This window comes from Lissotriton vulgaris, chromosome 11 (assembly GCF_964263255.1).
Source record: "Lissotriton vulgaris chromosome 11, aLisVul1.2, whole genome shotgun sequence".
Lineage (NCBI taxonomy): Eukaryota > Metazoa > Chordata > Amphibia > Caudata > Salamandridae > Lissotriton > Lissotriton vulgaris.
Genome location: NC_141699.1, coordinates 669,203,497 through 669,219,893, shown reverse-complemented (window position 1 = coordinate 669,219,893; position 16,397 = coordinate 669,203,497). Strand labels below are relative to the sequence as shown.

Sequence of the window (16,397 nt, the reverse complement as noted above, 5' to 3'; positions counted from 1 at the left end):
CCAGGTATTTTAGGCTTTGTAATAAACTAACTAATGTTACGTAGTTGTCAGTGGGTTATAATATATCAAAGAGAATTATTGGCTAATTAACTGTTCATTCATGACTTTTCTCCCCTTTACACTTTCATGCTGCGAAAATGAACCATTAAAGTGTGTCTCTAAAAAAGGTCGAGAACTAATGGGACCGGCCCCTTCATTTTTCGAACCTTACGTTTCTGGGAAACATTACGCCACTGTTATTTACTGTTCACTTGCGACATGCCTGGGTAACAAGCATCAATATTGTTGAATGGCATAGTGGTTCCTTTTACTGCATTCAATGGAGTATGATTGTGTCCCTCCGTTTTATGGATTGGCTTGACAACCTCAACTGTCTACATAACCTATTGTGTCCAAATCTTCTAAAATATAAATCCAGTGGGTTTTTACTCCGGCTAGGCAAATATTTCTTCTTCCCCTTATGCTATTGGCTGATTGGTGGTGTTCTACTTTCTAAGAAGAGCTCAGACTATTTTACACTGTGCAAGCCATCAGAAAAAAGACACATTACATTATTTATCTCATAAATGCTTTGCACACAGAAAGCAATTCAATTCTTTTTGGCTTTTTTCACTACTGCAGTCCTTTTTTCTATAACATTTCAGTCAGGGCACAAAATGCACGCCAGTCCTATTGGTTTAGTGCAGTGATACTCAAAGTAAGGCCTGGGGGCCACTTGCTGCCTTCTTGACCTTTACCTGCCCCCCCCCCCCTTGAACAGCAGCACGAGCTGCGTTTTACTTGCTGAGCACTAATATTCAGATTTTTTTTAAATAAACAGACAAGAATTTATTTGCAGGTTAAATGCAGTTATGAAGTAATTACAGTGGTGTCCTGCACCACTTAACTTAAGTTACCCTGCAAATAAATGCTTGCCTATTGATTTAACATTTTTTAGACCTCCTTAACCAATCATTGATCCACCCAGTCCCACTACCGCCACACTGCTGCCATCAAAGCGGCCCTCGGTCACACCACAGACCATACTTTGTGGCCCCTGGGCAAATATATGCAAGTTCCAATGCTTTAGTGCATGCATGTCTTTAAAGATGACAACTTTAGGGTTAAAAATAATTGTCCGACCATCCAATAGCTAGAAAATGCAAGTGATTTCCAGATATACATTTAAAAGAAGCCGACCCATTCTCTCAAACGGCAGAGAAAACATAGATAGTCAGGTTGAAAATGAAAGTGCAGATCTCTTCCAAGAATTTCCAAAAAGACAGGGAGTTTCCACTGACTGCTGAGAAGCTTTCTGCATGCAAACTGATTGCAGAGCACTGCCAGCTTCAAACAGGTCAAATCGATAGAATCACTGCTTTTCAGGGTCAGTTTGACTCGAACCTCTTGGTTCAATGGCCACATCGACGCTCAGGGTCGTGGATAAGGCTCTGTTTAAATTTGTCCAAGGAAGAGACGACATTGCAGGTACGGTCCGTTGTTTTAAACCTGCTTTCACTGTAAATCCCTGTCAGAAAGGTCGTTTTTATTATTTGTTTGTTTACCGTGAAAGTGGGAAGTCTGTATTCCTGCTTAGTTTTTAGTTGCATATGTGTGACGTTTCCGTGGTTTCAGTGTGTTTATTGCCGGAAATTCCACTGCTAAATGTGTACAGCTTAAAGTGACACTGACGAATAAAACAATGAAGTGTATGTAAAGTCACAGATACCTCCATTTGTGCAACGAGAAACTCGAAGAAGGCATTGGAACAGCTGCATAGTCCCTTCAAGATTGAGGTTGCCACCTGTTTGCAAGTATTGCCTTGGTCGTCTGTGTGGGCAACAATATAAGAGAGTACATGAAAGGTTTTGATATTCACGTTTAGTAACCCTCTGCTTTATCATGCTACGGTCGGTACAAACCATGTTTGTACAGTTAAAATGTACATTACGCTGCTCAGTTTAAGTTGGCACTGTCAAATCATTAAGAAAAGTAATTGAAAGTGCCAATATTTACTGTGATCTTGTCCTATTTTTATATATGCAACACGTGCACATGCATTGCCTTTACTGTGCATGTGTTCCCTGTTGTTACAGGCATTTCCATGCAGACATGGGTTTGTGTATATAGTCTAGAGGATTTTACACTTCCCTAGTGTCTGAAGTTCTTGTTGATGGGTTTGTGTGAGGCAGAAGTATTAACACCACACAGCATATGCACAGCTAAAAAAACAAGGGGTACTCTGTGATTTTTTCCAAGGGTGTCATTTGAGCTTCCTGTGATTGTCTCCCCTGTGTGAGTTTTAAAACCCCATCTTTTACCACATCCCCCATCTCAGTTCATAGTGCCTCTGCAAATGTTAATTGTCCCAGCTAGTGACTCCATTAGCATTTATTGTAGCCTGTATTCTTTCCAAGGTGGCTTTCTTTATAATTTCATGGACTTTGTGGGTTGTAAATGTTTGCGCCCTGTTCTATGGTCTTGTAAGCGAGAATGGATACAGATTGAGGTTCTCATCAAGCACATCACAGTAATCTGTTCAGTACACGATTGTGCTGGACCAAAGGGATACTGACTGAGAGCTGTGATGTCATCAGATTACAACTTGCAACTTTTTGGGGTAATAGCAGTTATCAGCAACTGCTTTGCCATTATTGACAAGAAGTTGCGGCACCTGCAGGTAAGCGCATTGGGGGGTCGGGGGGTGTTAGGGAGTCGACAGATGACATAGTAAGATTTATTTACTTATTTTATTTTCCCTATTATGGCGTCTGTTGACTTACCCCCACCACACTTACCTGTAGGAAACGCCACTGTTTATAAGCATAACCAAATCACATTTTTGGATATGGAATTGGGCCCCGGGGGTTTGCTTTGTCTATTGTTGCTTTTGTTGATTCATTATGTATGTGGTCTATTTATATCCATGTGGATCCCTGTTCTACTACTTTTCTGGCCTACGTATGTATAGGCAACATCCATGTTCTAGTGCTTGTGGCCTCAGCAGTTTGTAGAACGGTTTGTTATTCAGAAAAACACTTTTCCATTTTTAGCTTAGGTCTGACATTAGCTATCCTTTGGCTTTTACTAACTTTATATTTATTTGGCATTCTAACTTGTAGGGGTTTACAGACACCCTTCTCCATCCATTGGTCTGTTGTGTCATTCATATTTTTCGTCACCAACTACAGTATACATTATAGGCCAATGAGCCAACCCACTTCAGCCATTGGTTAACTTCACAGTGACACCATTCTGCCCGTTCACAAGGATGACACCTGAACACAAAGAAGTACCCTTCTGTGCCAGGGACTACCATGGCAATGCATGCTATTTGAATCTAAAAGCCATTTTCACTGTTAGACCATGCTTTTGTTATAAATAAGGAATGGCCTCGTAGCTTACCCCAAGATAAACGTTTCACAAACACGATGACAAAAACAAGCATTAAAAAGGATGGCTGCCAAACCAAGACCTATTGCCTTTGACAATGCTGATATTTCATGTCACCTCTTTGTTGTGTTTGGGTATTGCATACTGTATTCATGTCTGATACATGTCAAATATTGATTATAATAAGAATAATAACTTATCATTGCAGAGCAAATCAAATTCCCAAAGTGGAAGGTCAAGGAATAGGGACCCAAGGAGACAGTGGTATTGCTGGACTGAGAGAAATATGGTATGTTTCATATATAGATGATTTTCCATTTTAATAAGGCAAGACCAGCACTCCGCATACTACCGACAGGGGTTGTAAGAGTAATTATGACAAGAGGCTGAACAGAGATCAAAGTACATATCAGTCTGTTGATTAGAAATGTGAGGGACTAATTATGATAATTGGAGGTAAGTTGGTTCTATATTTAAGGAGCCATACCCTATTTATGCTTGTGAGTTTCTTTTTATTATGAGAGTAACCTTTTTTTTTCTAGTTCAGAATTTTTTTATATATAGACATAAAGGTGTCAGTACATAGTTTACAATAATAAATGCATGTCATTGCAAACAAAATTGCTGTAATTAAATTATATAAATCGGACTCATGAATGAAAATAGAAAGAATAAAAGATTAATCATGGAAAGCATTAGATTATCAAATATTTTAGGAACATCTAGGAGGTTCTAGTGGGCTTTTGAACTTCTTGTTGAGAAGGTTGTAGCTGCGCACCGCGCCTGGCACTGGCGTCAAGGTATGTTGTAACAGGTGACCATAAATCCAGACGTTTCGTTGCCATATGTATAGGATAAACAAAGGAAGTGTCCAACCTGTGATTATGGCAAACAGCATACCACCATACTCTGTAAGAGATTTTTGTGAAATCTTTCCAATTTACGGTGATCTGCTGAAATGCGACCGCTGATAAATCACTAATTTCAACATTAAGTGTAATAGATGAGATAAGAGATTTCCCAGGAAAACATGAGTAAAGGAGAAAGGAAGTTTAGTTTCGAAAATCAGGTTAATTTGGGACCATACTTGTTTCCAGAAATTATGTACAATTGGACAAGAGAATAACATGTGAAATAAATCAGCATTTGAAGAGGTACAAGTCCAACAAACATCTGGTACAGTCGTGAATCTTTTGCTTAAAGCATTCGGTGTTAATAAAACTCTGTTCTAAACAAAAAACAATGTTTGCTTTATGTTAGCTGCTCTAGATGATTTACGTATCTTGGTCCATAAGGTGTCCCATAGAGACACTGACCAGGATGACATAAAATCCTGCTCCCATGTCTCTTCTATTTTGGATTTCTGTCTGGCAATGTGTTTACCCTGTAAATAGCTGTATATAGTGGAAGCTTTGGGTGCAGTTTTTAACAATGTGTGAAGTTGTGAGGGAGGGTCTAAAATAGTGTAAGCATTAGATGTATCAGATAATTAGGTGTGTGTATCCATCACAGCTTTCTTAAGTAGATTGTATTTATGAATAAATTAGGTGGGCAAATTAAACAATTGACTAAGTGAGGAGAAAGGTATAAAATCCGATTGTGAGAATAGTTGATGATCCATATTAATCTTTTTTGTCACCAAGATTTCCAATAGAATGGTTTATTTCAAATAAGCAGGTTTGTGTTGTGCCAAACTGTTGAGTTGAGGAAGGGATCCATATTACTATGAGTAGGGAGAGATATAGATTCCAGGAGTTTAGAAGTCAGTTTAATGATGGTAGTGGATAAGGCCTGTGGTTTACGTGAGAAGGAAACGTATTCATAAAAGGAAAAGGGGGACAAAAAAAGACGCTCAATTGTAGTCCATAAAGGAAAATCTTCTGTGGGATCAAGCAACCAAAGAGAGGCTTGACGTAAAAGGAATGCTTTCTGATACGCCGGAAAGTCGGGAAAGTTAACTCCCCCTTCTATTTTAGGGCAAATTAATTTAATTTGAGACATTCAGGACTTATTTTTATTCCATAAAAAGGAAGCAGGGACGGAATTAATCTGATTAAAAATGTAGTGGGAATAGGGACTTGGATATTGGAAATAGTATATAGGACTGTAGGTGACAGCATCATCTTGTTAGTGCCCTGCCGACCCCACCAGGATAGATAAAGGGGATGCCATTTGGAAGTTAGGTCTGAAATATTTCATGCATAATGTTACTGTGTCCGAAATTGAAGAAGTAACTTGTAAACCTAAATACTTAATATAGTTGGGGCTCCATGTGAAATTGGAGGCACTAAAATTTGACTTAAAAGTGTATTTTGTTAAAGGTAAAATATCACATTTATCGCTATTCAATTTGTAACCAGAGATATTAGAGTATTCTTGTACTTCTGCCAAAAAGGCAGGAATTGAGTCACTTGGTTTAGACATAAAAAGCTAAATATCATCAGCATAGGCTGCAAACTTTATGTGAGAATTTAATGCTTGAAAGTCATGTAAATTAGGGTTTTGACATAATTTAGAGAGAAAAGGTTCTAGAGCCAAATTAAAAAGAAAGGGGAAAAGAGGACATCCTTGACGCACTCCTCTCCCTACATCAAAGAATGGGGCAATGAAACCATTGGCGCAAACAGCCGCATGTGGGTTAGAGTAAAGAAGAGAAATTAGGGATGTGAATTTAGGGCCAAAGCAAACCACTTGAGGGTGTAAAACAAATAAGTCCACTCGACTCTACCAAACGCCTTTTCGACATCCAGTGCTATCGCTACAAGGGATTGTTTTAAATGGGAAGGCTTGGATAAAACGTTAAAAAGGAGTCGTGTATTGTCAGTTTTGAATCAACCTTTGATGAATCCAGATAGTTCTTTCCCCAACAGAGCTGGTAGGTATGAATATAATTGTGAAGGTAACGCTTTGGAGAATATTTTGTAATCGATGTTCACCAAGGATATAGGCCTATAATTCCTACAGTATTTAGAATCTTTACCTTCTTTGGGTATGAGGCAAATATGTGCTTCTGAGAAGTAACCCGAGAGCAACCTAATGTACTAAAGGAATTTATTAGAGAATATAATTTGGGCATTACGTGTTTAGAGAAGTGAAGATAAAATTCGACAGTGAAACCATCCAGACCCTGTGTCTTGTCTTTTTTAAGGTATTGAAGAGCTTTTAATAGTTCTTGCTGCGTTATATCTAATTTCATGGAGGATAAGTCCGGAAGAGTATGTTGAGGTTTTGCGATATTGGAGAAAAAGTGCAATAAGAAATGAGCAATGGGCTGTCTTTCAGAAGTGTATAATGATTTGTAAAAGAGAGATAATTCATTTAAAATGTCAGCATCCTTAAATTTTAAATCTGATTGTTCATCGTAAATAGATTCAATGTTTAGTTCATTTTGTCTGACTTTCAAGTAATTTGCCAATATTTTCCCTACTTTTATTTTTACCCCCATAAAATTTTGCGCTAGATTTTAACAAGTATAATGAGGCATCCTCCTATGACTTCTTATTGAATTGCATTTTGGCATTATATGAGCCGTTAGACAATCCTTCGAGTGTGAAGTGAAATAAGAGTTCTCCAGTCTCTTAATATCCTGAGGGAGATCCTTGGTGTAGTTGTGGGCCTTTTTTCGCTTCTGTGTAACAAAGCTGATTATGAAATCTCTTGCTGAAGCTTTGAATGCATTCCATAAAGTTGAAAGGGGCATGGATTGGGTCTGGTTCATGTAAATAAAACTCAACAAAAAGTTAATAACGGAAGCAGTAAACTTTGGATCTAAGAGTAGGACCTGTAAGTTTAGGTAGGATGTCTAGGCCAATTGAGACAGGGGCATGATCTGATAATAGAATGGGACCAATCTCTGCATTTGGAAGAGTTTGCGAAATATTGTGGGAGACAAATATGTAATCAGTTCGTAATTGGGTTTGATGGGATGGGGAGTAGAAAGTATACTCTCTAGTGGTCGGGTTACAAAGACGCCAAGCATCAAAGAGCTTATGTTGAGTAATAGTATGAACAAAAGACTTATGGGGTTTATTAGAAACAAAGGAAATCCTAGAGTTTCTATCAATAAATGGGTCAAAAATCTGATTACAGTCACCAGCTAAAATAAAATTATCTTCCATGCAGTGAGTAATTTGCTTGGGAAATGTGTGCCAAAAAAAGGGTTCACCACATGTAGTGGCATAAACATTCAGAAGAGAGACTGGAACACCCTTCAAGGACAATCTAACATTCAGCCATCTGCCATCAGCGTCTGGTTCTTGGAATATGAGTGAGAATGAAAGGGATTTGCGGCATAGTATCATTATTCCATTATGCTTGCCATCACCTGGGGAAAAGAACATTTCTCCCACCCAAACTTGTTTTAATTTTAGTGATTCAACATCCGAGAGGTGAGTTTCTTGTAAAAATAAGATGTCAGCATCTAATTTGGCTAAGTGGGTTGGGACTCTTTGCCTTTTGATGGGAGAATTTAATCCCCTAACGTTCCATGTAATCAGTTTTAATGACATGAGTTATTAAAAACAACTTGATTTAGAAAAATGAAGCAAAAGTCAAATTCATTGTAACAGCAATATAGGATGAGAAAGGAGAAAAGAAGGAAGTAAAAGACTGAATCGATGTCAAATTAAAGAAAAACATATAAATCAAATAGCCAAAGCCAAAGATTAAATCGGAACCAGAAAAGTGAGCAAAGCATGGCAATTAAAGAGAAGATAAGTATAGTAAATAAGAAATGGAGAAATGGAGAGATGGTGAAATTTGGACATGCAATAATAAGTATAGAGGTAAAGTCAAACACATAGGAAAACATAAGAGCATTGAAGACACCAAATAAACAAATAATAAGAGAATACAAGGCATATTGGGAAACGAAGATATAACGACACAAAGAACTAAAGGCAAAACAAAAAACATACCTACAAAGGGGAAGTATGAATGGGGGGGTGGGTGGAACCACATCGAGCAGACAGATGTCTAGGATAGGTTCGGCAGGACCCGGGGAAGACCTCTTGACGATTAAACATAGCTGAGAAGCAAGAACATGAAATGCAACTTAGTACAGAAAAATAGCCGTGAACTTAGAAACAACAAGAACATGTAGATAGGAATTCAAAACCATCTGAACAGCATCAAAGGGAACAAATAAACTGCATACTGTTAAGGATGAACTGTCTACATGTACCTAGGACTAACTTTGTAGAGTCTACAGAGAAAAGGATATCAACATCTTAGATATGCAGTACAATAGTTCATGTGAAATGCGATCAAGAGAATCCTGAAGATACCGTGGAATCCGTCTTATGCGAATTAATGAAACTCTTTAAACGACTGGATCCTCATAAGTCGTTGTTCTATTGTTTTAGTTGACTTTAAAAACACATGGATGTAAGAGGCCATATCTGGCACCCATGGAGAGAAGATCTGATCTCAAGTTAAGAAAGGCTTTACGTCTGGTTGCCGTGGCTTTTGAGTAATCTTGCGCAAAAAATGGTGTAGGACAGGACCACGTGATCAGTTGAATAGCTTTGGCTGCTGCCAATACCTTTAGCAAATCCGTATATTCTAGAAAATAAAGAAGGACTTGGTCTTTGTGTAGGTGAAGTACTAGCAGAGGCTCGTCCCAATCTGTGGGCACGTTGTATATTCAATACAGTGTCTTCTGGCATGTGTAGAATTTTAGGGAGGAAGGATTTGAAGAATGTAATGGAGTCTGTACCTTCGGCCCTTTCCACCAGACCAAAAATCCGCAAGTTGTTCCTTCTTTTGTGATTTTTTCTTGGACCTCGATCTGCTTCTGGAGGGTAGAAACTTGAGAATGCAAGAAACGGACACTCTTAGTAGTGCTGTTGGGGGAAGAAACGTTGTGTTCTACTGTCGTGAGTCTTGTGTCTAGTTGCATCCAGTTGTCTGAAAGGATTTGTAGTTTGCAATTGGTCTGCTCCGTAAAGGGCCTAAGGGCTCTTATCTCTTGTAGCAACAGATCCATTGAAACTGGAGAAGCTGGCTTAGGGGGCGGAGGAGGATCCTTTTTTAACCTCTTCATGTTAGATTTTTCTGATGCATTTGGTGAAGGATCCATTGTTGTGCTGGAGTTATCTACCTCAGTTAATTGTGCGTCCTCCATAGAAGATTCTAACCTCCATGGCACAAAAAGATCCATGGTGGAAGAGGCCCATATTTAATTATTTAATTATTTCATTTATTTATAAAGTTTTATATAGCGTGAACAAGATCCCGAAGGATATCAGAGCGCTTTACAAAAGGATGGAAGGAAGGTAATACATGCAGTAACAAACATCAGGTACGAGTAGAAACAAGAATATTCGTATAATTGCACTATGAATGGGTCCAAGGGGAGTAAAAAAATAAACAAGTAAATATCGGACTATGGGGGGAAATATTATGCAGTAAAGAAGAGCAATATCCAATGTTGGTCAAGTGGTTGTAGGGGCAATGGCTTTGAGCAGGTGAGCCTAGCCACATTAAGGTAGGAATTTGTTCATTAGGAATTTTTTGACTTCCAGTTTGAAGTCAGTCATTGAGGAGGTTCTTCGTACTTCAGTGGCAGATAGTTCCAATGCTTTGGAGTGGCGCCGGAGAAGGCTCGGTGGCACGTTTTCTTTTTGCTAAAGATTTGCGGTTTCAGGAGGAAAGTGTTAGCGCTTCTTGAGGCTCTACCACCACAGGATAATTCAAGCTTTTGCTCTAGATACCTGGAGGTTTTGAAGTGAAGGGCTTTGTGTGCCAGAACCACAGTCTTTAACTGGATTCAAGCTTTGAAGGGCAACCATTTGAGAGATTTTAGGAATGGAGATATATGTACATTTAGTTTGGTACCTGTAACAAGTCTAGCCGCAGCGTTCAGTGATGCCCTTAGAGGAGCCATAGTCATAGTCAAGCGCTTGGACCACATGCTTGAAATCAAGTTGTGGAAGGAATGGTTTGATATTTAACAAAAAGCACAGAGAGGCAACATAATTGTTTAAGATGCACAAATGCAAAACAAGAGAATCAATCCGGACTCTTCAGTGATGTCATTTCTAATTCTTTAATGGATACTCGAACCACACACGTCGTAAGGCGGTGAGATAATGCAGCCTAAATGCAGCCAACCTGTTTCGCCCTGAATAGGGCTTCCTCAGGGCTGCAAGCATAATGTAAGTACAGTCATATAATCAATTGGTAACCAGATATACAACCGTCATAGACATTAACATAAAGGATTTTTTTGAAATATGCCATGATTCTCATTGTTACCAAAAGTGGAATTCCTTTCTCCATGTAGTATTTTTTGACAGTGATTTTTGAGTATGCCATTTAGTACTGTAACATACTCCTACATAGATGCAATACTCATAATTGTCTATAAGTGTCAAGAGCCGGAAAAAAAAGAGAGAGTACACAAACACCCAGTGAATTCTTGAAAACATTCAAGGTAAAAGCCCAAAAAGGAAACCAGTGTCATACAAGAACCTCAATTCAAACCATCTAATAAAGATCAAAAATTATTACACACGAATTAGGTGTTAATAAAAAAAGATAAAAAAGATGGACACAGACATGCATACGGATGTTGTACACTCACTGGTATCCAACAATGAAATCAGAAACCACAACTCGGAGTAATCCTCACCAGTAGTCAAAGCACTCCAATCTAGAAGGTTATCGGGAATGTACCCAGATTGTTACAACGTCCAAAATTGCTACAAGAAAAAATCACACCTAATGTCAGTGATATGGCCTAAGTCCATACAGTAACTTTGCGATCAATTCTTATCCTTGAGGAAGCATCACTATACATTCCCTTCAAATTAATTAAGTTTCGTTCCACACATGAAATCCATCCCAGCCACATGCTTTGGTTTGTACCCAAATTTTCATAAAATCCACAATTGCTACAGTAAAATACAACCAATATCACTATCACAGCCTAAATCAGTAGAGAGGCTCAACTGGCAATAATTTATTTTCGAAACAGGCACGACTATCATTACCTCAAAATTATGATGTTGAATTCCAGGATACGGGGTCAAATCCAGTTCATGGTCTTTATATTCAAACAGACTGTCAAGTGCTCACTATGATAGATGAGGCATCTATGGCTGTAAAAAAGTAAGTATAATGTAAAGATGTAAAAATGTTGCTGATTGTCAACTGTTACCATAACCTGCATATCAAAATGGTTGAAAAAATCCCACCATTACACCAGTATGCCCATATTACACCATCTCAACTATTTCAAGACATATCCCCAACCGTTTGGGACAGACCATCATACCATGACAATATTCCTAATTAATGTATTATTTTCCATACTTACGCTGCACACATACTCAGCTATGTCCATATTATAAGAACACCCACTGGGCATCAATTCGAATCCCCATTTGCAGTAAAAACCGCCACAGCATCAATATTAATAGAATGTAAGCGGTTCAGGGCTTGATAAGGAAAAGTGAAAAATAGAATAAAGAAAAATAGAATAAAGAAAAATAAAATAAAATGAAAATAACCCGCCGTAACTACAGCGCTCTCATGTCCATTTCTAGTTAGCTAGCGTGGTCATATAAGCTAGCACCAGTACAACATGGCCTCGCCTGAGCTTAAAGCTTAACCACATCAGACAGCATACTAGCGCAATTATCGTGTGTGCTCCTCCTGCCAACAACAATATGTAATTAGGGTATTCACTTCCTTTTTCTATTTCGATATAAGTCACTCCATAGACACTTCTCGGAAGACGCAGTATTTTTCAACCCACCGCCGAACTGAAAGACTTAAGGAAAAATGTCACAAATCACATGGCTCTTTAACCCCTTGGGCGCGGGCGCGATTCTGCGCCTGTGCGGCCGTTTTAAAGAGTGGGCGGGTTCATGACGGCCCCCAGCCGTCATCAGCATACGAGCACCGTGATGCATGATGGCTGGGGGCCGTCATCAGCATGGAAGGGGTTAAGCCAACCATGTGGTTCTTCATCACTACGTAATCAGGTAATATACGTGATCCTGAAGATATTCCCACTCTGAAAACTTTATTGTTCGCATTCAATAACAGACAGCAATTTGTGTCAATGCAACTTTATTGCATTTTCCCATGACCAACATCACAAGTCCTAGTGTCCTCTAGCGCGTCACATGTAAAGATTGTAGTTATCAAAACATTATGCCAAGACCGCCTCAACTGAAACTCCTTAAAATACTAATTTAAAATAAAATAATACATTTTGTCAATTCAAATGGTTTATTCATAACTCGTGATTGATTTCATGCACAGTGCAGTGTCAGTCGATACTAATTCCACATTGCACCATACTATATCATATATACTACTCATATCACCGTCTCTACCGTTACTATGCCGTTCATTAACCAAGATATTGGAGCCTCCCCTTCTTATGGGGCATCCAAGCAAATCTCGAGTTAGCTCGTGCACAACAGAATTCCGTACACAGTATTTATTTTGGGTGTAGTTTTCCGATAGCCTATACTCCCTTGCTGCCAGAGACGCATGCCCAGATACTCTATTTAGCGGGTTCTAGGTCATTTTATCCCAAAGTTTACACAAACTTACTAACATGGCCATATCACTATATAAAGCACTGTCTATTTAAAATTGATCGATAGTAGGAGACATAGAAAAAAGTAAGACCACCACTGTGTGAGTACTAAAAGGAATATTCCAAAATATTTTTAAAAATCTGGTTGTGGTTATGACAATAAATACTTCATTTCCACAGAATTCGTGATATCAAAATCAGATTATGATTACACATTACAACATATGTGACAATAAACTTCATACTGCTACATAGTTAACTCTTTTTACTACAATACCACATCGGTGTATATATAGATTAGGTCCTGATTTGCTTTTGATCATCTCTTGATAGACATAATAGTTTAGAACCAGAACATATGTGCAATGCATAATGAAGGAGGCAAAAGGGGAAATACTGCCAAACTCATTTTCCAAATCATGAATGTAACAGACAGGTTTGGGAATGTTGCTTAATCTAACAGAAGGGTAAGCAGATCATCCTCAATAACAAATAGACTCCAGTGAACATACACAAATACATGGTTAGTATAAACAAGTTACAGTCTACCTAAATTTCCACAATACTTGTTTGGCATGTTTGAGTCATATCAGTACGAGGTACTCAGCAAGGCAGATAATGCATTTCATTGTCCGAGTTTAGCCCAGATGTCACTGCCATTAATTTACATATCCAAAATGCCTCCAGCTGTCTCAGGCGTAAATCACTGTTCCCCCCTCCTATCGGGTGGGATATAATTAATCGCATGAAACTTGTAGTTGACTTATGGGATGCCAGAGTTACTGATAAGTGCTCCAAGGGCATTAGTATTGTCATTCCTTGAACAGGCTCTTCGATGTTCTTGGATACACACACGTAATTGCCTCACTGTGCTGCCAACATATATTTTTGAACAGTTGCACACAATTACCTAAATCACATATGTGGATTTACAATTCATAAATTGTTTCACCTCATATGTGTATCTGCTATTGCATGCAAAGCACAAGGTTTTTTTCATGCGCATGTGGCACACATTGCAATTTCCACAGATAAAAAAGCCCCTTGAATGTCTGAGCCATATACCAACGTCGACAGGTCTGATCGCCGTATAGCTTGGACATAATGCCTCCTTCAAGGTTCCAGATCTTTTATAAGTTATTAGAACATTGAAATGTTGGTAGCTCCATTGAAAACAATGGAGTGCTCTGGGCTTATAATGGCTGGTATAAGCCCGGAGCTCCAACATTACAATGTTTCTTTGTTCACAGCTCTGGCTGTGAACAAAGGCTTCAGGGAGCCTGAGGGGATTTCAATCCCCTCGCTCTCCCTGAAGGCTTTGTTTTATTTGTTAGAACATTCTGCCCTCTAGTGGCAGAATGTTCTAATAGCCTTATAGCCCTTCGTAGCAGGGCTGTACCGGCAATTAAAGTCCTGCTGCTTTTTTAAAGTCCCTCGCCTTCGGCTTGGGTCTTCAACACGGCAGCGGGCCTTTAATAGCCGGTATAGCCTGCTACGGTGGGCTCTAAGGCTATATTATAGGTTCATCACACAGCAGGGAACCTACACCTGGAGCTCCCTTAAGAATTTTCCAATGTCTGTGTAATATTTTCAAAAGATCTTGATTCAGCTGTGAATGTGTAGTGATGAATGCCAAGCGTTCTTTATTAGGGACCGCCTAATTGGTTTTTACTTTGAGTGTGTCTGTTCTCTTAACACATCTAACCCATCTCGATGCTTGGTTTAGATCTTGATCCCTATAGCCCCTATTTATAAGGTGTTGCAAGGATCCTTGCGCTTGTTTTCAAATTGTATGTCATCACTACAATTTCTACGAACCCGGATCAATTCTCCAAAATGTGTATGGCACATTTGGTACTGGCTGAATGAACACTGTCAAAATGCAACGTACTATTCCCAACAGTTTCTTTTCTGTATATAGTGCTTTGCTTGGCACACACAATAGTCTTAAAATTACCTCACTAAACGTAAAAGGCATAAACCATCCGGTTAAACGGAGGAAGATACTTGATTACCTTCATAAACAAAAAGGAGACGTTTATTTACTCCAGGAGACGAAATCGACTCACCGCAACTCAATTCACTTAGAAACAGATCATACAGCAATGTTGTGGGTTCTGACGCACTAGGGAAAAAGAATGATGTTCTGATCTTAATAGCAAAGAAATTTAATATTGACATAGTAAATAGTACTTCCGATACTAAAGGGAGATGGATCTCCACAAAACTATCAAAAGACAATGAAGAATTTTATGTCATTAACATATATGCCCCCAACAAGGACGACCCGGACTTTTGGAATGAATTGTGTGAACATATTTGCGGGATCCCTGGTAATGCATTACACATAATGGCTTGCGATTTCAACTTACCTCTGGACCCGACACTAGACAGGGACTCCCGCTGTCCTTTCCGTCCCAACAGCTCTCACAAAACCCTTCTCAATCTATGTTCACGTTTTAATTTGATAGACTTGTGGAGACTACAATACCCCACAGGAGGAGACTACACTTTCTTTTCGACACCGCACAACACCTACTCATGCATCGATTATATACTCATCTCTGGGAACGCTTCCACTAGCATTGAGGAATCCTCGATTGAACCAAGAGTGATCTTGGATCATGCATGTATCACATTATCATTAACCTTGGTAAATAATATAAAGAGAGCAAATCTTTGGAGACTTAATTAGGCAGTGCTCGAAAAAGCACCCATAGCCAAGCCATCGAAAAGGCAATACAGGAATACCTTATGTCCAATAAAGAGGGCGAAACGTCTGACCGTACACGTTGGGAAGCTCTTAAATGCACCATCAGAGGCGAGATCATAAAAATAAGAGGGCTATGAACAGAGACTCAAACAGCAACCTTGTACGTTTAGAACATGAAATTGCTACACTAGAGACGAGACATATAATCACTAGAGATACCCTCTTCCTGAATGAGATAATGAATAAAATATATGAATACAATAAGACAGTCAGTGAAAGACAGGGGATATGGCTGAAAACACAAAAAAATACCAAATTATGTGAATCCAATAAAGCAGGCAAGAGCCTTGCCTCCTACCTGAAGGTTAAACTGCAGAAATCCGTGATAAAGAGCTTAACAGACCAGTCTGAGGTGTCCCACTCTGACCCAGTCAAAATCGCAGACGTTTTTAAGGATTTCTATAACACTTTGTACAGCAAAAACAAAGATCTTGACAGCTCTAAAACACACGATTATCTAAACAATTGCTCGCTTCCCTCATTATCGGCCCTAGACCAATCGGAACTTAATAATCCGATCACTGCCCCAGATATTGAAATCGTAATAAAGCACTTAAATCTGGGAAAGCCCACGGCCCAGATGGGTTTAATGCAAAATTCTACAAATGCTTCACTCAGTTACTGACTCAGCCTCTACTCAGCCTGTATAATGAATTCGCTAATACCGGCCAAGTTAGCGGTACTCCAGCTGAAGCC

At 39.0% G+C, this 16,397-nt stretch overlaps 1 protein-coding gene across 1 annotated transcript in view; it reads left to right on the top strand.

Moving 5' to 3' along the window:
* The first annotated feature begins 1,311 nt into the window (after positions 1 to 1,311).
* LOC147683311 (E3 ubiquitin-protein ligase ARIH2-like) overlaps positions 1,312 to 16,397 on the top strand; it is a 163,241-nt gene continuing 148,155 nt past the window's right edge. Inside the window, exon 1 of the mRNA XM_086943766.1 lies at positions 1,312 to 1,467. Within this exon, the coding sequence (XP_086799892.1) occupies positions 1,395 to 1,467 (73 nt within the window). The 5' untranslated portion in view covers positions 1,312 to 1,394. The remainder of the gene's footprint in view (positions 1,468 to 16,397) is intronic.